Source organism: Epinephelus moara, chromosome 8 (assembly GCF_006386435.1).
Source record: "Epinephelus moara isolate mb chromosome 8, YSFRI_EMoa_1.0, whole genome shotgun sequence".
Lineage (NCBI taxonomy): Eukaryota > Metazoa > Chordata > Actinopteri > Perciformes > Serranidae > Epinephelus > Epinephelus moara.
In genome coordinates this window covers 35,956,535-35,977,528 of record NC_065513.1, presented here as the reverse complement: position 1 = coordinate 35,977,528, position 20,994 = coordinate 35,956,535, and the positions used below count along the sequence as shown (strand labels likewise).

General features: G+C 42.2%; 1 protein-coding gene across 1 annotated transcript in view; it reads left to right on the top strand.

Annotated features, from left to right (window-relative positions):
- Positions 1–20,994, top strand: part of LOC126394362 (calcium-binding protein 7) — a 44,533-nt gene that overhangs the window by 12,606 nt on the left and 10,933 nt on the right. Inside the window, exons 2-3 of the mRNA XM_050051136.1 lie at positions 18,151–18,294; positions 18,438–18,550. Coding sequence (XP_049907093.1) covers positions 18,151–18,294; positions 18,438–18,550 — 257 coding nt within the window. The remainder of the gene's footprint in view (positions 1–18,150; positions 18,295–18,437; positions 18,551–20,994) is intronic.

Below are 20,994 nucleotides of genomic sequence, written 5' to 3'. Positions count from 1 at the left end.
ACTACAGTAATTGTTAATTTACTCCAGAGTTAAAATGCCTATCAAGCCTGCAACATATTCAGAGTTCACTGTCAGAAATTGGACTTTGGTAGCTTCTCATTTGTGTTTTTTTTTTATCTTTTAAAACACTGATGCAGGATGGTGATATAACATTGAATGAGTTTTAAAGCTGCTTAATAATCTGGGGAATTTATCTCCCTGGATTAAATCAGAGGTTAAAAGTCTTGGTGTGATCCTTGATATCAGATCTAAGCTTCAAGTCCTACATTAACAAGGCGACCAGAGCATAATTTTTCCACCTCAGAAACGTAGCTAAGGTATGACTATTTCTAAATGACAAAGATGTAGAGAAACTGATTCATGCCTTTATTTCAAGCTGACTGTAATGCACTTTTTACTGGCCTTTTTACTTCAGCTCCTCCTCCAAAGCTCTACATGGACTGAGACCGAGCTACATGGCTAACTCCCTTGTTAACTATTTGCCTCCAAGAACACTGTGATCATCTGCTGCTGGTTTAGTGGAGGTTCCCAGTATCAGCTGGAAAAAGACTGGGGATGCCCCACAGCTATGGAACACACTACCTACAGTATAGATATCAGGGAGGCTAGCTCGTTGATTATTTTTAAAAGAAAGCTAAAAGCTAAAAACGTATCTGTTCACTTTAGGCCCTGATCACACAGGACACGTTTTGCAGGCTTTTTTTTTTTTTTTTTTTTTAAATTGAATGCCTTTTTATTGTTGCCAGGCAACCACCCCATCACCTCCTAACATTCCTGTGTAATCAGTGTACTGTTTAGTTATTTTATTCATTTGTCTAGTCCCTGAAATGGACAGGCAGAGGGTATTTGCTGTAGCCATGGTCATGGATGAGAGCAAAAAGTTTGCTGGTCACAGGGAAACGGAGAGTCCACCAGTTGGTCCAGGAGCTTCGCCTCCATGATGGACGTTTCCAGGCATATTTTAGGATGACTCGGGGGCAGTGAGACAACCTACGTTGGGCCGTATAGCACTGGGTAACCAGCAACCACTACCACCAGTTTCTCCTCCATTGTTTACCAGCTGTAAACCTGTCATCACGACCACCACAGAAGGCCCGCCTCTGAAATCATCTGATTGGACAATGGGGAAAAGGCAGAGATGACATGAGGTGTTTTCCTGCTCTGAGTTAGAGTTTTTTCAACTCAAGGCGTTAAGAGCGCTCCGGAAAAAACGCCAGGCACTTAGAGTGTAGAAACGCTAGACGCATTGCAACGCAAAAACTGCCAGCAAAAAGCTTAATTCTCATTAAAATCAGCTGCTAAAGTGCATCTTGTGTGATCAGGACCATAGCCTTTAAAGTAGCTCTGACTTCCTGTTACAGGTCTGAAACTTTCTTTTTACGTTTTTAATTTGTATTTACGCTTCATGGTGCTGCAACTCTTTTAAAATCGTACTCGATTTTATGATTTATGATTTTACAACTCTATGATTTTCTGAATCAGTTAATGCATGTTTTAAACTGTTTTAAATGTCCTTTTATGTTGAATTGCCTTGTTTGGCTGTTTTATGTCCATTCTGTCCATTTTCATGTGAAGCACTCAGGGCCGAATTCACAAAGAATGAACTGCGGCCGCTGATAGCACCTTGAATTGCACTTCACTTGCACCCGCAGTTTGCTCCGTCTTAACGTCCTATTCACAAAGGATATTGCGCTAATGATATACCAGTGCAAACACGCCCACAAAGTTTGGCAGCTGAGTGCAGTTTGCCCCTGATTTGCCCCTGATTGCAATTAGCCACATGGCAAAGTATAAATGCTGGCTTTGCGCCAAGAACACCGTGGCAGAAAAATTGCCGCTCAGAAGAGAAAGATGAAATTTTCAGAACGCGAGCTTGAGGTCCTGACCGAGGAGGTGCGAAACCTCAAAACTCCAGGCAGGAAATACAACAGCTGGAGAAAGAAACCGTATTTGACGAGGCTGATGGGATCTGATATCCCAGTCTGTGAGTTCCATAGGAGTTTTCAAACGCACGCCATCTGAATGTAAAAGAAGATGGCATGATTTGAAGCGGAGGACCAAAGAAAAATGATCATATAATGCCTCACAAGCTGCACAAGCGTGTGGCTATTAGCGCTGGTGTTAGTGAATTAGACGTTGTTTAACAATGAGGCTCATTTGCATAGAAAGGGGCAATTTTTGTGCCAAATATATGCATATTACCTCATTTAAATACGTGCAAATAACACCGGATCACCGAGGCGCAATCTGCTTGGCAGCGCAGTTAGTGGAGCATTTCACCCTCTGCGTGTGCTTTGTGAATTAGACGGTATCTGTTTGCTCCATTTTTACCGGTTTAGTGGCCGCAAAAGCCACGCAATCCCTTGTGAATTCGGCCCTCAGTGCTTATACTGCCCTTATTGTAAAGCACTTTGTGCTGCGTTTCTTGTATGAATTACTTTATAAACAAAGTTTATTATTAAGGGAAGATGGTGGACCTGCAGAGAAATCAGTTTTTTTAAGTTCCTCAGAGGCCTCCCTGATTATCATTAAAAACCACTAAAGAAGACAAATGCACACACCTCACCTTGGAGAAGAAAACAAATACAAGACAGGAAGATTAACTTCATCCATTTTGGGCAAAGGATGTGGTTCGTGACATTAGAGATCTGCTGCAGTGGGACGCTCATGAAAGCGCCCTGCTCGTATATAATCAGGCTGAGAATAATAAATCTCACTTTGCCCGTCTTCCCGTCACTCTGCTCAGTCCTCGACTGTTCCCGCTCTACCTGCATGATGGACGGTCGTTCCACACAAAATGCCAAACAGACAGACAGGCAGGCAGGAATGGATTTCAAAATGGCTCTCTGGGTTGTATCACCTGCCTGGATGAGATGGGTGGCATATGAAAAAGCTCTACTTGACATAGATGGTGATAAAAAGGTGTGAGCAGGAACGGGCCATTTCTAAGAGGGTGAGGCGACCCAGCATCGCAGCTGGTGAGCCACAGGTTGTATCTGACGAGTCAAACTGCTTCTGAAGGCTCTTTTTTTTGTTGTGTTTAATATGTTTGTGGAAATGTTGTGGAGTTTATTAACTAAACATTAATGTTCAATTAATGACATTCTCGAAATAACTACTGAAAAGTTGTTGTTTTTCATTAAATTAAAAGACATTTAAAGCAAAAGTTTCATATTTTGGGTAATGGCCTCTTTCTAAGGAAGAGTTAAAAAGAAAATGATATGCTAAATATAAAGCTAATGCTGGCAGCCAATTAACAGGGTGGAAACTGGCTCTGTCCAAAGGTACCAAAATCCATCAGCCAGCACCTCTGATGCTCACTAATTAACACAATAAATCTGTGGATTTATTTATTTTTGTTGTCATTTTTAGCTGTAACTACAACGTGAGATGTATAGTTAAATAAGATTTACCTATGGTGCTTAATAGTGTATCGCTGAAAATGGGGGCTGCAGCAAAACGTCTTTTAGCCACCAAAAAAAATCAATATCCTTGTAAATGTATGCAACTTTAAGCAGTGGTAGATCAGCAACTCCTCATAGGTTTACTGTTAAATAATATTACAGTTTATTTTAATGAAGTCTTGTGGCTTTGAGATAACAGATTCAGTTCCCAGTCAGAAAAGGTTGTACACCTAAACTGATATTGATTTATTTTAGGTGTCTAATAACTAACTAATTGAGGCAGCATTTGCTCAGCACAGTTAATGTTTTGTTATGTGATGCAGGGACTTTCTTCGGAAGTTAAACAAGCGTGATTCGGTCTAATTGGTGACTCTGAGCAGTTGTCAGGGAACCAGCAGAGACTCCAGAGAGTTACTGTGTTGCTGTTACACTTAATGTTTTAAAGATTAAACAAACTTTTGTTAATTTAGGTGTTGTTAGGCAGATTTTGTTACCATCAGACAGAGCAAGGCTTGCTGTTTCTGGTCTTCTTGCGAAACTAACTGGCCGCTGGCGATAGCTTTGTGTTTACGGTACAGAGTGGTATCAGTTCTATTTTTCAGCACCTTACTGGACCAAGCCTACGTCTTACAATTTGCCTCTCCTTCACCCATTCACACACACATTTGTGCATTTGTTGGCGATGATGGAGCTGTCATACAAGGTGCTTGCCTCAAGGTTTCAATTTGGATTCAGTGTCTTGCTCATGGACACTTTGACATGCTTCGACACTTGGACAGTAGTAGCCGGGTATTGAACTGCTAACCTTGTGATTGAATGTTTACCCAGGTGGACAACATTTTCCAAAGTAGGCCCCTCTTCCACACCCATTGCCGAAAAAAATGTGGAACTTTGGAGCGTTACTTGCCTCCTTTTCCACCAAGATAGCATAACATGATTGGTGCCACTGTATGCCTCAGGTCCTCTTGTTTCAAATGATACCTGTGTCATCACTGTAGCTTTAAAACTGAGCCGGATATAGCAAGTTTTATTTGCTAAAATTACTCAAGTCCTCACTTCTGCATATCAGCTTCACCTGTCATATCTGTGCTTGTTTTTGCCAGATATTTGGCCACTGCCTCTCGTCTTTCATTTTCTTCTCTCTGTACCCTGGCTTTTCCTTTAGGAACCCTAGATTTATGGTGAGGTATTAAGACTTACCATGTTTACGTGTTTTTAATAGTGACCACTTCATGTAGTTTCTCTAACATCCAGATCACGTCAACAACCACAGTCTCCAATAAGTTCTCAGTTAATCAGTTACCGTAATGTGGCATGACATCCTACCTTGCCAAGTTGGGTTTCGATTGAAAGCATGTGGCGGAGATTAAAGATGAATATCGTGAAGTGCTGTGATTGCATCTGTCAGGTAGGTTAAAGTTGAGTCATTTATTCCCATTTTGATCGATTGCCATGAAGGAGTGGATCCAGCAGACTTTATTACCTGTGAAATTAACTGTGATGAGTTCTGGAAGGTGAAGTGCTTTTTCCCCTGGGTAATATTTCTTCCCTTTGATGAACAATGCTGCAAAGTCTACACCAGACAATAACAAAATCCAGCGGTAGAGAAAACGGGATCCATAAGCGAGCGCGCACCGTTAACGTGGTGGAACTGATGAGGGAGTGCTGGAGGAGCTGTAATGCAGAGCGGAGGCTTTTGATTGTTCACTTTTGACCTTTGTTTGAGGTGCTTCTCACGGGTTTTTCGCCTTGTGGATATTGGCCCCGGCTCAGCTTGGTATCGGCTGTGATGATGAGGACTTGCAGCTTTGAAAACATAAGAGCAGGAGAGGCAAAAAAAAATGGAGAACAGATCAATGATTTCCCCTCCCTGCTGGAAAAGAAAGGCCGAAAGAGGCATCAGAGATGGGCTAAAATTCCACGGCCTTTCACTGACTTCAATCGCTCAAGGTCAAGTGGGGTTTAAGAGGGTTGGCCGGGGGATTTTTTCTTATAGAGAATGAAGCACCTTGACCTTTCCAATTTTTTCTTCCTTTCAGTTTCTCCCTGTGGTCGTGCCAGTGTTGCATTGATGAGGTTAAAGCGCTTCAAATTTCATAATGGGGGGAAGAGTTCCTATCCAAACCCAGAGATGGGATTTTTCCTCAAGACACAGACGACTTAAACTCTGCCATATACCCCTTTTGAATTCTCCAGAGCCTTATTAGAAGCCTGTTATGGTAATATTCAAATCTTCTGGGTGCCCAAGTCGGCCCATATCCAGCTAAAGATGGATTAAGGTTGCTATGGGTGTTTAAAAATAGTTGCCTAAGGTTCAACCCCCCCTTCTACAGCAGTGTTTTTCTCACACTGATAAGGTCTTACATAAAGAGTGGGTGTGCTGCAATTACCAATCCAAAGCAGCCGTAAGCAGATGCAGGTCTGACTGAAGCGAAGAGGATTTCTAGGCTTCGAAAAACAGGCCCTGGATTACATTCACGGACACTTCACCGCTACAAAAGCCCCGGCATTACCCTGTTCTGCTCAAAGTGCACCGCGTGTAATTAGCAAAAGTTTTCACTGCTGCTAAATTTAGCCTGAAAAGGGGTAAAGCTTTGCTTCAGGCATGCCTCGAAAACCCAAATAAATGCTTCCCATGTGATGTATTTCTGCTCTGTGAGGATGAGGAGTTTATTTCAACCGTTTCTTTTCTAATTGCTTTTTCTTTATCATACATACACAGCCAAGGATGATTATATTCTTAACATTTTGTTCACTCTGTATCCTGAGACTAATAGAAAATGGCACATAGAAAGTGGATGTCATGCCCTTTGTCATGTATGCCTCACCCTCGTCATGAATCCGAGCATTTTCTGTTTGCCTGCATGAATCAGCTCCATTTCTAAGCAATTCATGGCTTTGTCTGCCACTGCGTTCTGCTCACAGACTGTTCCATGCCTCTGTGCTGCAGCAAGGATCTCGTGCACCTCATTGATATACAACAGTGTACAGGGGAGCACGGCGCGGCACAATGGAAGTACACACTGCACCTTTCTCTTGTGGGAGTTCGGCTTCAGATGCTCGGCTCTCGCTGCTCGCGATCTTAACTTGGGCTTTTCATCCCCTGTCAGATCACACCACAGGGGACCGCGTGGCATCGCGTCTTTGAAGGCCAACAAGCACCTCTCTACATCAAAGCAAATACCACGCGCTTTCAACAAAAATATTCACATCTCCCCAGTGGAGCTGTGGTCTCAGAGACCGGGTGGAAGATGCAACAACAGCAGCTCCTAAAAATAAAAAAAATAAAAAAATATATATATATATAAAGAAATCATCATATGTATATTAATAAGGTAATAGAGTAAAATGTAATTCAAACTGAAAGCTAGATTAGCTGGAGTATAGAGAAGCCAGAGGCAGTAATAACATCTGCAGCAATGAAGGAAAGAACTCAGTGGAGATTGTCTCATTTAAAGGAAATGGTAGGTTCATTATATGTGCTGCTTCTACGCCAGTTTAAATAGTTCAGAAGAGTTCAAATGTGATTTTAACAAACACATTCTCACTTCAACCTCGTCACATATTGATGTTTTGGTCATTGACTTTCCACGTCCACATTTGACGTGAAAGGTACCCTGGGCGTGTTGCTTGTTGATGTTCTGGGACATCAACAACCAAGTTGTTCTGCCTGTTACATGCATCGTCTTCTTTCAAGACACACTTCTGTTTTCAGAGGAAGTTTTTACATACAGTCTCTTAAAATGCACGTCAGTACAACACTGCAAATTGACATTTTTTCCCCTTCAACAACAAAAGCACGAGGTTGGGTTAAGGAAAAAAGAACAGGGTTTGGCTTTCGAATTTTACGAGATGTGGATGGGTCCAACAAACACCACTCTCTCAGATGAAAGTGTTTGTTGGACCCATCCGCCTGTCTTACTCCGACTTTCGCCACCTTAACTTTCGTCCTTGTCCCATTGTGTTTCCCTGATGCCACTGGGTGCCATTATACTGAAATGGCAACCGGCCGTATATCATGCCGACGTTAAAGGACACCTTTTTTCATTGGCTTCTGACACTGCAAGCCACTGCCCAAGCGCTGGATTTCAACGACTTCTGAGTGAGACCGGGCTCTTTTAACAAACCTGGAAGTCCCTTGAACTGTTACTGTTTTGGTTGACTCTCACAGCTCTCATCAAACCAGTCTCTAGCAACATTAGCAGACAGCTCATTTCAATACAAAAGCTAAAAAAACCCCACTGTACACACCCCAACCTGGACTGGACGACAGACAGGCTAAAGTTAGCGCCTAGCTGGTGAACACAGTGGAGCATTCAGCAGCTAAAGAGTCACTAATCTGCAGAAAGAGACCAAAACAGAGATTGAATATTAGACCAACATTCACCAACTACAAATGAATGTTAACATTTATGACAGTTCACCCCCAAATCTTACCTGTAGATCTATTTATCAGTCTAGTTTGTTTTAGTGTAAGATGCTGAGTGTTGGAGATTCTGGCCATTGAGATAATGTTAGCCAGCTGTTTATTGTGTCACCGCACAGAAGGAAGCGTGCATCTGCTAGCTCACCTAGCACCACTGAGCTGGCTAACGTTACAGCTTGACATTTAGTTTCATTATATTTTAGAGAAGACAGACATCTCTACAGCTGATATCTCCAACACTCTGCAAATCACACCAAAACAATCTAGATCGGGGGTGTACAACTAGTTTTAGTTACAATTTGATCTCAAGTGGGCCGCACCAGTAAAACCACTCCATAATAACCTATAAATATCAACCCCTTCAATTTTTTTCCTTTTTTTAGTGTAAAGACGTCCATCCTGAAAACATTCATCCACTGACAAAACAAATAATGAAGAGCCTGCGATATCCTCAGAAAAATTATCTGCAAATTCACCAGTATGTCTCAGTTTTTCCACTTGTAGTCAGTCTACTGCTTCATTACATGTGACCTTTCTTCATAATTTCCCACTGAATTGGAAGCTATTGAAGAAGCAGTCATCCCCTGCCTTACAATCTGAAGTTTTGTCAGTGTCTTAGCAGCAGGGTTCCACTAATATTGTTTTATGACAGAAGTCAGATACAGATTCTTTTGCGCTGAAGCTGCTGGTTAATAAAAAGTATTCATTGTCATTTAAATTCCACCTGAAACCTCTCAGCCTTCACATGTGCATAAACTCTAGGTGTGCAAAGTCATCCACTGGGCTGGATTGGACCCTTTGGCGGGCTGGTTCTGGCCCCCCGTCCGTATGTTTGGCACCCCTGATCTAGATCAATAAAGAGCACTACAGTTAAGAGGAAAAATATGTATTTTGATTTTGTGGTGAACTGTCCCTTTAAGGATGCTCAGTGGATATTAGATGTTCAAAAATGCAACGTTTTGACAGCATTTTATAAGGTCAGGTCAGAGAATGCTGAGGCCTATCCCAGCTGACATCGGGCGAGAGGTGGGGTACACCCTGGACAGGTCACCAGACTATCACAGGGCTGACACATAGAGACAGACAACCATTCACACTCACATTCACACCTACGGGCAATTTAGAGTCACCAATTAACCTGCATGTCTTTGGACTGTGGGAGGAAGCCGGAGTACCCAGAGAAAACATGCAAACTCCACACAGAAGGGCTCCCCCACTTTGGAGTTCAAACTCCCCACTTGTTTTCAGCCTCTTAAATACAAAGATATGTGGATTTTCTTTTTTTATATTATCAATGTGAACCAAGTTATCTTTTAATTTAATTTTGAAGTGCTGTTCAGACAAAACAAGCAATCTGACAATGTCACTTTGGGCAGTGGGAACTTTGGATGACCATTTATCTGGTATTTTCTCTCATTTAATAAAATACATGATTAAAAATAATAATCACCAGATTAATGAATAATGCAAATGATTAATGCATATGATCATATCACCATGGTGTATCCAAAAGAAAATTGTAAATTGGTGGAATATTAAACAGTTATATGCTATGATAAAATATGTAAAATTAGGCAGCAGTGTGAAACAAAATCTCTCGTCATTGTGGCCAGAAAATAAATCTCTATCCACTGCTTTATTTTTTTGCCTCTATGATTCGGGAACATGAAAGTGGATTGCAGCCGCTGACCCACTGTTGCTTTAATTATGCGTGCCTCGTATTTAGATCCATTTATTTCAAGGCTACATGACTAAGTGGTGGTTAAATTTTGCCAACTGCCTCTCTTTGATTGGGCAGGATAATTCAGGTCATCTTCACAGTCCTACACCAATATCAGAGCTATTCATTTTTTTTTTTTTTTTTTGCCAGAGCATTTATTCACAGTCAGGGATGGAGAACACTTCTGATTCTGACAGCGGCAGTTTCTCAATTACAATGGAGTCACCGTGGGGGCACACATGTGGATTTGGCCCATTTTTCGGGCTCACAGAGTAAATTGAAAACGGGAGAATGTAGTTGTCTCTCCTAAGGACAATTAAGATGGAGATAGCACTCTATCTGGATAGCGTGTGGTCAAAAGGAGAAATTAATTCTTTTGGAGGATGATTAGTCAGCCTCTTTTGATAAATGGGAGTGGGGATTATGTATGGTCGGCATTACTTTAGAGATTTGTCACTACATTCTAGCACCGCTCCATTTGTCCTGATTTCAAGCCAAGAGGTTCTGATAATATATTTGTAACGGCTGTACATATTTCAGCTTTACAGTCGTATATCTCGCTGGACTTGATAAGCCATTCATAATGTTTCTGGCCCGTGCAGCACTGAGGTGTTTGTATTCTGTAAATGGTTTGTGACAGAGTATAAAATCCACCCACAACAAATTGTGCCTGCATTTCATTACAGCACAATACAAACTTTTTATATCAAATACACTATGAACCACTCACCGGTCGGGATGTTTTTCTGCTCACCTTGGCCTTTCATCAACAAATAACGCTTTCAGGGGAGACGGAGTATTTGCTAAAACTGTTTTGGCACCTTATTTAAGAGTGTGTTTGCCTCCTGCGTGGCGGCAACATGTTTTTTTTTTTCTTGTGTGCTGGAAAGCCCCTCTTTCTAAAGTAAACACATGGAGCGGGGACCTCAGGTGGATACTGAGGTATTGTTATTCTATAAACAATAAGATCACATCCAGGGAAGGGGGGAAAAAAAACACAGCTGGAGGCTCTCAATGATTCAAAGTATACCTCCAGTAAGACATTGTGTTGGGCAAAGCAGTGTGAAAAATAGCTGCCGCGAATGTCACTCTGCTGGGTTTTATAAATTGCATGCCCAGATGTAATCCATTGTAATACATGATTGCCAAGTACCTCCGTCCCCGTGGCACGGTTACTATTCTGCGGACGTGTACTTGATTACAACGAACCATTTCCTGAAGCCCTGCTACTGCATTATACACAGAATGACACACGCTGCTCGCTGCCATCATTGGTGTTTTATGTTTTGTTTTCCGACCGTAATATTTGTCTCAGGCTGTCATGCTGCTGATTTTTGGCCCCAAGGCTCGGCCATTTGTCGCCGCTCTGACACTCCGGTAAATCACCAGAGCAGCAATTTCCCATTCACAAGACTTTGCAGTGGATTGATAAAGTTTGCTTAGCATTACACTTCAGTGACTTAACAACAGCTAATTGAGAACTGAGAAGGGAAAGTCATTTAAATTCAAATTTGAATTTTCGTTTCGCCTACCTCGAAGGTTGTTATTGTGAGCGACAAGTTGCAGCGGCATTCAGCTCATTATGTTCTCATGACTCATTCAAAACTAACCCTACATTTGTCTTAATATACCAACTTATCTTTACTACTTTAATCTGTAATTCTCCGGGAAATGCCTAATTCTCTTCAACCTTATCACACAGACTCTTACATGACTATTTAATGATGCGTTTTAAGGTTCCTGATTCCAGCAGATTAGAGAGATTACAGATTCAACATGTGATTTTCTGCAGATTTACTTTGTGCATCATCTCCATCTTAAGATTCATCTCCTGCTCTGCTCTTTTGTGTGCTAATCAGGCGTGTGACACCAAGATGTGACAAGTCTAAAATTGTAGGTGACTCGGTTGTGGATGTTATTGCATATAAATGAAGGGATTGAGTCCCTCATGAAGAGTAAACAGGCAGAGAGCGAGGGGAGATGCGCAGTGTGGCTGAACTGAGGAATTAACTGCTTAGAGATTTCCTGTAGTGATTGTGGCTGTGTAATAGCGGGGGGCATCCTCTGCACTGTTTCTCTGTGCTTCACAGAGTTCGAACTGTGTGTCCAGAACTGTGACATCTTTTTATTGGATTTTATTTTGCTGAGGCAGTTCTTGTCCTTTTTTGTTTCATTTGTTCAGGTTGTTTTTCTTCTGTTTATCTCAGACCAGCTGCTGCCAGTAATGTGAAGCACTGTACTCCATTTTTTTAATAATCAAGTTAAAGTGGTACTCCAGTGGTTTAATATTACACTTCTATAAAGTCTGGGGATTTTCAAGAGACAGATTATGAATGGTGGTGCATCAGTCATAAGCCTTTTCCACAAATGAACTCTGGACAATGCACCATAGACTGCATATAAAGATGGACAACATGACTCCATTTCCCCCACTGTATAAAAATGAGGCCAGAATATCCTGGACACAGCTACTGCCATCTGCGCAGCAGTGATCTCTACTGTATCAAGTTCCTGCCCATACCGACCCAACCAATCATGAGCAGCACCACTGAATGTGAGCAAACCGATTGGCACACACAGCTGTCAGGTTAGCATGAATCTACTAATCAACTGTTTATAGCATCCCACACCTTGAAATTTCCAGATACTGTGTAACTTGAGTTACTGCCTCAAGCAGTGATGCAGGCGCTGCGCTGGTCAGTCGTGGTGAAGAGGGAGCTGAACCAGAAGGCGAAGCTTTCAATTTACTGGTCTATCTATGTCCCAACCCTCACCTATGGTCATGAGCTCTGGATAGTGACCGAAAGAATGAGATCCAAGGTACAAGCGGCCGAAATTAGTTTTCTCCATGGTGTGGCTGGGCTCAGCCTTACACTGGAATTTCAGTGGATGCGTGTCCGTTGCGGAACGGCTGCGCTGGACCATATTATACAGGTCATATATGATTTTATGGTTTTGCACCTCCATGATTAACATCTCCTCGTCCATGGTGTCAACAGGGTGAAATGATGTCTGAAAAACTCTGACCTGTTGACTTCAGGCCTGCCTCCCCCCATTATGACGTTTTCAAGGTCTAGTGCAGGGAAATATGATCCGCCGTGAACACTGTGTATTTTATTTTGAAAATTAACCGGATGTTTCATTTTGTTTCTGTGCACGACGCCATGCCCCGCACGATCTGCTCTGTGCTGAATTGCTGCGTTGTGCTCCGGCGTCCGGCAAAAATAGAAGTCCTGCCTATCTGTTGCGGAGGGCTCCAGAGCGCCGCAGCCGGTGGAAGCACACATTGACTAGAACTGAAACGTATCGGCTCTGCTGCCGTTCCGGAGCGCAGACGCAAACCACACGCACCTGGTGGAATTTGGGGGTAAGAGATAGGGTAAGGAGCTCAGAGTAGAACCGCTGCTCTTTTGTCTCAAAAGGGGTCAGTTGAGGTGGTTTGGGTATCTGATCAGGATGCCTCCTGGGTGCCTCCTGTCAGAGGTGTTCTGGGCACGTCCCACTGGTAGGAGGCTCCGGGGCAGACATAGAACATTGTGGTATTTGTGTACTCTGAGTTTTTTAGTTTGGCTCATGTCCCATCCATGAACATGGAGGGGGCGGGGTCAATGACTTATACTATACCCACCACCAACGGGAGATCAAAATGTCTTGGTTTCACTTTTGGGGAGCTGCCATATCGTCCATGGTGCAGACAGTGTCTTGAATTTCCCTTTCACACATGTAACCCACAACAGGCAATTTTCCATGTCAGACGCGTTCTCACCTACTGGAAATACTGAGTTTGGTTTAAGTTGGGTGGCGCCTGGGTAGAGCATACAGGAGGCAGGACAAGACGCAAAAAGTGCGCTGCAGAAATCAGTCTTTTTGTTTACATAACCGGTGCATAAATTGGTCATAAACAACCCAGTCTCTTGCTGTTTCATCATTGGACCTTACCGACAGAAGTTCCAGAAACTCATCTTCCCTCTAGTCAGACATTTTCTCTATTGTCTTCATCTAAATGACCATTTTCTTTCCAGCCTCAGATGTTTGTATTCTTGTTTCGTGCATGTTAGAAATATCATTAACATGCTCACTTGGTCATTGTGAATTCATTCGGACATAACACGGACTTTGTACTTGAGAGCTGGCAGGGTAAATTCTGTTTAGAGTCTGGTCTGATTTGGACATTTGCGTTCTCACATACAGCTCCTCTGGATAATGTCTTGATAAGTTCAGGGTTGCAGTGCTTGATAGTGTTCTCAGTACCAGTCAGGTTAGTTTGTGTGACTGGACGGTGGGTGTAAGATTTAACATGAACAAAGCAGCTACTGAAACACAAAGTATTTTATCATGGAAAACTAAAGCACTTATCAGCCCAAACCTACAATTCATCTGCTGCTCCAAACTCAGAACAGAATAATCTCACAGTGGAGGATTTAATGGACTTGGAGGCTTTTATTAACCACTATTATTACAGCTGAGACAACATGGATTCCAAATCCTTCAAAAGTACACCAGAATCATCCAAAAAATAGAGAAGATAGAAGCAGGACTCTTCCATGGGCACAGCTTCAAACTACAGAAATCACGTTCAGCTTCCCAGCTAGTATCAATAACAAATAGGAGCTTCACAAAGAATTAAGAGACCGTTGTTCTAGACTCGAATTCAAACACAGCCACATCACATCTGTTAAGTGATTTAACAAATTATAAACATACTAAGCCGAAATATTTGAGACATACTCATCCTCTCTGGTATCAACAAAAATTCACAACACAACTATGTTGAGAATCTATTAAAAGACCTCATGAATACACACCTCAAACTCCCCCACATTCCCAACAAAGAGAACTACTTGAAAGTAGAGGAACAGACAGTGTATAGAATAGCATCTCTTTGTTAGACTCTCCCTGCCAACATCTTTAAAACTCAATGCCCAGTTTTTTTAAACGCAGACTTTCTGTTAAAAAATGCCCAGTTTTCAGCACAAACAGAGAAGCCTCATGATATCATAAGCTGTAACATAAATGTTTTCTTATGCTGACTAGTTAGCGTCATGACTAGAAGGCTGATCTGCTAAAAACATTTGCAGGTTGTCCGTTTAATGGATGTAAAGCAGCAAAACAGATAGAATTATAACAGATCATTTACTTAAGATGCTGACCACCATAGGAGCTCTTCTTTTATTCTTCACCATATATTCTTATATATTTCAAATATTCTTCACCATCCATATAGTGACAATTTTGTTACAGACATTCTTCATGCATGGATCTATCTTAAAGGAGCTATATGTAAGAAATCTAAAGCAAATAGTCATAAAATCATCCTAATACGTCACAGAGACTAAGGAATAATGTTCATATAACATACTGATCTCACCGACAACAATAGTACGACCAGAATATCAATATGAATTTGTGTTTTGGCCTATTGCACCACCCACTGCCGTCTACCAGTCACACAGTCAGTAGAGTCTCAGCATCAGTTACAGTTACGACTGAGCTACAGCAGCACAGCAAGCAGCATTAGCAGTGTCCCGGTACATAGCATTAGCAGCCAGCTCCTCATGAGCTGTATCCCGGCAGCAGCGTTAGCAGCAGAGAAGCCAGACTTGCTCGAACGGTCCGCTGGAAAACCAAAGATCAAGGACACGGCGACGCGGCCCTGCCACGGCAGCTGCCCGTGGGCAAACAAATCAGTCTCCAGCGTGCTGCTGTCCAGCAACCTCGAATCTGTAGGGGAGGGGGCGTGGACACGACTCGCGGCAGTATTTTGAATTTGAGTGCAGTAACCGTTTTGGCCACATTCTTACATACAGCGCCTTTAAAATAAGCTTGTCAGGAGATATAATAATACTATAATAAATCTTTATTTTATAAAGTTCTTTACATGTTAATAATTAAAACAGACAAGACATGAAATCAACAACTTTAAAAAGAACTGATTAAAAACACTTTAATGTATAAAAACTGAGGAAATAAAGACAGGCTAAATGAACTAAAATCAGAAAAGGCTCTCCAATAAAAGTATATTTTAAGAAGGGATTCAAAAATGATCACTGACTCACATTGTTCCACAGCCTCAGGGCTCTGACAGTAAACACTCTGTCCCCTTTAGTTTTCTGCCAAACCTTTAGAACAGACAAAAGACCTCTGCCCAAGGACCTCAAAGTACGTCCTAGTGTGACCGGTAAGAGGTTAGAGATATAGCTGGGAGAGAGACCGTGAAGAGTCTTAAAAGTAATCAATAAAATCTTAAAATCTATTCTGAAACATACTGGGAGCCAGGGTAAAGAGGCTGAAACTGGAGTGATGTGATCACGTCTAATGGTTCTGGTTAAAAGAACCGAGAGACACGTAATGGCAGTAAACCTTTCACATATAATTTTAACTCTTACACATATAGGGTCAGTAATCATTTTGAGTTGGCAGCATTGTTTCAACTAGTGGGTATCATATTCTAACATTTTGCCATTCTTTTGTCTTCCTGTCTAGACGTTAACACGGATGGTAATGCTCCCATTTTGAATGTGATCACTTGAATGAATGGGCATCATCAGCCTCATAGATATGGGTTAGAAAGGGCTGCTACAGCTACTAGTAGGTTCAGTAGGCTGTTATCAGCCCATTAAATGACCAGGCACAGGTTTCACTTCAGTTTTATTTTATTACTACAGGACTCCCTAAAAACATGGTATTTCACCCAGATGGGCATGGATTTGCAGGATGCAGCAGTACCAACGCATTCTCACTCTGACCTTGTCACATATCGATGTTTGGTGATGGACTTTCCACATCCACATACGACATGCAAGGTACCCTGGGTGTGTTGGTTGCTGAAGTTCTGGGTGTCATTACAACACCGCAAATTTATGTTTTCTCTCACCTCAACAACTCACGCACATGGTTAGGTTTAGGAAAAAAGAACAGGGTGTGGCTTTAGAATCTTAGGGGGCGATCACACCGAGATGAAACTCTAGAAGCGTGATGCCAGTAAAACAGTTGTTTTCCTATGATACGGTGCGTCTGACCGGCGTTCAAGCGTCTTTTTAGATGGGCGTTTTTCTGGCGTCTTTTTAGACACACGTTTTTGTAGACACTTCTTTTTAGACGCGTGTTTTTAGACGTGCGTAGATGCTGAAAAGTTAAAATATTTTTTTGAGCGTCAGACGCCAGCAGCACCAATCAAATCAAATCCTCCTTCCTGTTTTGTTGTGGCAGTTACGGCAGTTTGGTCAGTTACGGCAGTTTTACGGCACTTACGAGCGACAGACAACACAATGCAATCCGAAGACGAGAAATTTATCCTGACAATATTTGATTTTGAAGAATTATACAACACACGCACACCTCAGTACTAATTTCATGTAAGCTACTGTCTCTACTGTCTTTGAGGGAAACACTAGATTCAAGGGGAGATGACAGGAGGTGTGTGTGTGTCACCCGGTTGTGCACGCACCCCCGCTCCACAGGCGCTCCTTGCTGTTTTTTTTGTCTAGCGCGCATTGAATAAGCGTTTCTAGCGTTTCAAGCGTCTTTGAACCGTCCGTGTTTCCGTGTCTCATTTCTGTGTGATCACCCCCTTACAGGACGTGAACGCCTCTCTCCTGGGTGAAAGTCATTCACCACCCCTCCCTTCCGCTCCACTTGGACTTTCGCCACCTTAACCTTTCATTTTTGTACCTCCCGGTTTACCCCATGACGCCACCAAGTGTTGTTAAAATATAACGGCAACCAGCCGTGTGTCATGCCGACGTTAAAGGACATCTTTTTCATCTGTGTCTGACACTGCAAGTGACTACACAAGCGCCAGATTTCTACAACTTTGGAGTGAGAACAAGTTGGCAGTACTTGCTTCAGAGAGCTCCATGACCCAGATCCAAGTAGATTTTTGTTGTCAGACATAATTTAGTACATCTAAATGTCAACATATTTTAGCACATTTAATGTTTCCATGGTCAATTTGTGAATTTACCAGCAATCAGGTAAAAGTCACTTCTAAAATCTGCAGGGGAGTCTAATTACAGCTGCACCAGCAGAACAAGGAGCAAAAAATCCAAGTGTGTTATTGGAAATCGATGATAATGAGCTTATAACTGCCCTCTGAACCTGCCAGTAGGTGTAGCTGGCCCCTTCTAGCATTCAAAGCTGATATCTAGGAAATGCATCCTCCAGAATGCTACACTTTTCCCACCTTGTATAACACCAGAACATGTTCTTGTTAGGGTTATTTTTGGCATCAAAGCTTTTTAGATTTGGCAGCCACGCAAGAGAAATAAGACTTCATACGTTTGATTCATCCCCATAAAATTGTAATTGCAAGGACAGCAGAGAGCACTGCCCTTTAACATGTTGACACTATGTCCTGATCTCAGCTCTTTGTTCGAAGGTATTTATTTTATTTTGGCTCTTTTTCTGTCATTTTACTGGTGGAATTTGTTCTCCTGAGCTGCCAACCCTCATATAACTATGACTCAAGCATTGATGCAGCATAACAAATGTGTCTTTGCTGCGTGGAACATTTCCCACTTTCATATCCTGCTCTGCCGTAAGACTTAAGCTTGTGTGTGTGTGTGTGTGTGTGTGTGTGTGTGTGTGTGTGTTCTCTGCAGAGATCCGCGAGGCCTTTAAAGTGTTTGACCGTGATGGGAATGGGTTCATCTCAAAGCAGGAGCTGGGGATGGCCATGCGCTCCCTGGGCTACATGCCAAACGAGGTGGAGCTGGAAGTCATCATTCAGAGACTGGACATGGACGGTGAGGCAAACACACAGCTCGGATTTTTATGATGTGGAGTCACAAAAGCACAGAGGCTTTGCTCTCTGTTTGCCCACAAAACCGGACTGTAGTAGGCAGTTAAACCAACGACAATAAACACCAACTGTTCCTCTTTTCTGCAGGCGATGGCCAGGTGGACTTTGAGGAGTTTGTCACTCTGCTGGGCCCAAAGCTGACGGCAGCTGGTTTGCCAGATAAGTTCAATGGCACCGACTTTGACTCCGTCTTTTGGAAGGTGCTCATTATTCAGTCACTCATTTCCTGCCTATTAGCGGGAAGATAGACAGCAGAGTCACAGCTGTAGCAAACCTCCAAGCGCAGAAACATTTAGACTCAGTACGACTTTAAAGGAAAACCAGTTTTAATTGCCACATCCACTGGGCTGTTAATGGGATGATTTTAATCTTGGAGAGGTTTGGATTCCCTGAAGAACTGTGTCCCTCATCAAGACTTCTCCGCCTCTTTGTGTGTGGCGACAGTCTTATTACTTAGAACATTAAAGTCAGTTTTTATGTAAAATAGATATTAATTTATTTACAGACACCTCATTAGATAATCAGCTGCTCACTTTGACAGTGGGATGAAATTAATGGGATGGAGCTCGTGTCGAAGCTGCCTTTGTTGTGGTTACGTGATAACGGCACCAGAGTGGCTGTCAAGAAAAGCGAGGCTCCAAATCGAGTTGTGAAAGAGAGGGGATTTGTGGGAATTCTTGGTGCAGTCAGTGTACGAAAAAAGAATCACAACCAAAGACACCTGCTGGGAGAGTCAAGGAACCCGAGGGACTGCTGCAAAGGCTGCATAGCCTCACATAACATTATATAACAGAATAGTAGTATCAAGCATGTGCTGCTGGATTGATCACACAGAGCCTCCGGTCACACTGGTGAACGCAGCTCAAGCTGAGCAGAAAATGAGTAACATAGATGAGCTTTCCAAACAGGCACAGATCCTGGATTGGCACTTTTGCAGGGATTTTGTTGTTAGTTTTGGGTCTTAAGTCAATCACAGATTCTTTAAGCCATATTTTACAAAACGACAGTCACTTCTCCTTTATACAATGTACCTGGAAGTAAACTTTTTTCACATCGCTAACATTGATAGTTACTTTGCAGAATACAATTTAACATACAAAACACATACGATGGATTACACTGTAAAATACAATTCATTGCCAGTTAAAATTAGCTCCATCTGCAATTTAAATCAGTTAAATTCTGCAGTATAATAAAATGACACTGATAGGAGCTTTTACTTTTAATATTGTAATTGTACATTTTGTTTATAATACTTCTGCATTATTATTCAGATAAGAATTTGAATGCAGGACTCTTACGTATAATATATAAGCTTTCAGTGTTTCGCACAGATTTCAAATCTATTTGATTTAAGGGAGATTTTGGGATCTCAAAAGACCAACTTAAAATTCCCGGCATAATAGTATACAATGTTGAACATTTTGAATGAATGATTTATGAAAGGTGCAACGCCGATGTGTTCATTCATAAGATCAACATTTTTTGTTAATAATCTTCTAAATAGACTTTATTGTGTAAGGAGCATGAGGTTTCTAGGTTTTTCCTGTTCCTTTATTCTTTCATTGTGTGACATGGTGACAAGATATGGTGCACAGGTTGTTGTGCACCATATCTTGTCACCATGTCTTCCACACCTTGCACACATGTGAAATGGGTGAAGCAGTTTCTATTTAAGCTCAATGTTGTAAATAACGACAAAAGACAAAAGTTCCAGGAAGACAGAAATCGAGCAAGAGCGGGGTGCTGGATTTTCTGTTCAAAGACCAAAGTGATATTTTCCGATCAGAGCCATTTGGATGTGCGAATATCTCTCTTCAATTAAATCTAAAGCTGTGCCTCAATTCAGGGACTGCAGCCTTTCTCGGCTGCATTTGAAAACCAATTGCGTCACATCAGCGCCACCAAGGCTGTCCCATTTCGAAGGCTCCTTCAGCTTTCTTTCCCAGATTTTGGAGCATGCAATGGATGAATCCTTAGTGGCCCAGCCTATCCCAAGATGTATTGCATGCTGGTGACGATTTTTAATTAAGTTAACTAACAGTAGATAAACATTAACTGGCTACCAGTGAACTGTTGTTAACATTACTATAAGCTTAAAGCACACAGCTTAATCACTTAATAAGTTTACCTGAAACAGTCTGTCAGCCTGAAATACATCAAACAGCGGTGTCTCTGGCGATGAGTCATCTCCTCAAGTATTAAATAAAAACAATCTCTTGGTCCATGATTTAGGGCTAACTACTAGCTTACTCCCTCTTCATCAAGCGCAGCTTGTAACACATGATGCAACCAGGAAATCCTCTGCAGACCAGACCGTCCAATTTCGGAAACCGTTCGGTTTGGCTGCTACCATGATCAAAGAAGGTGGTTGATGTAGACCATGAAGGTTGGGGTCCATGTCATTGGTCCAACAACCCATTGGTCCGACGGTCCGCGGTGCTGAATGGCTCCCGGCGGGTGTATTTCTACCTTGATGGTACGCCGCGACCGGCTCTGGGTCAGCTGGGAAAGGCTTGAGGCGAGGGCAGGCTTACGTGTTTGTCACTTTCTTTTTCATTTTAACCCACACCATGATCTTTTCCTAACCCTAACCAAGTGGTTTTTGTGCCTAAACCTAACCAGACCTTAACACAGGGCATTC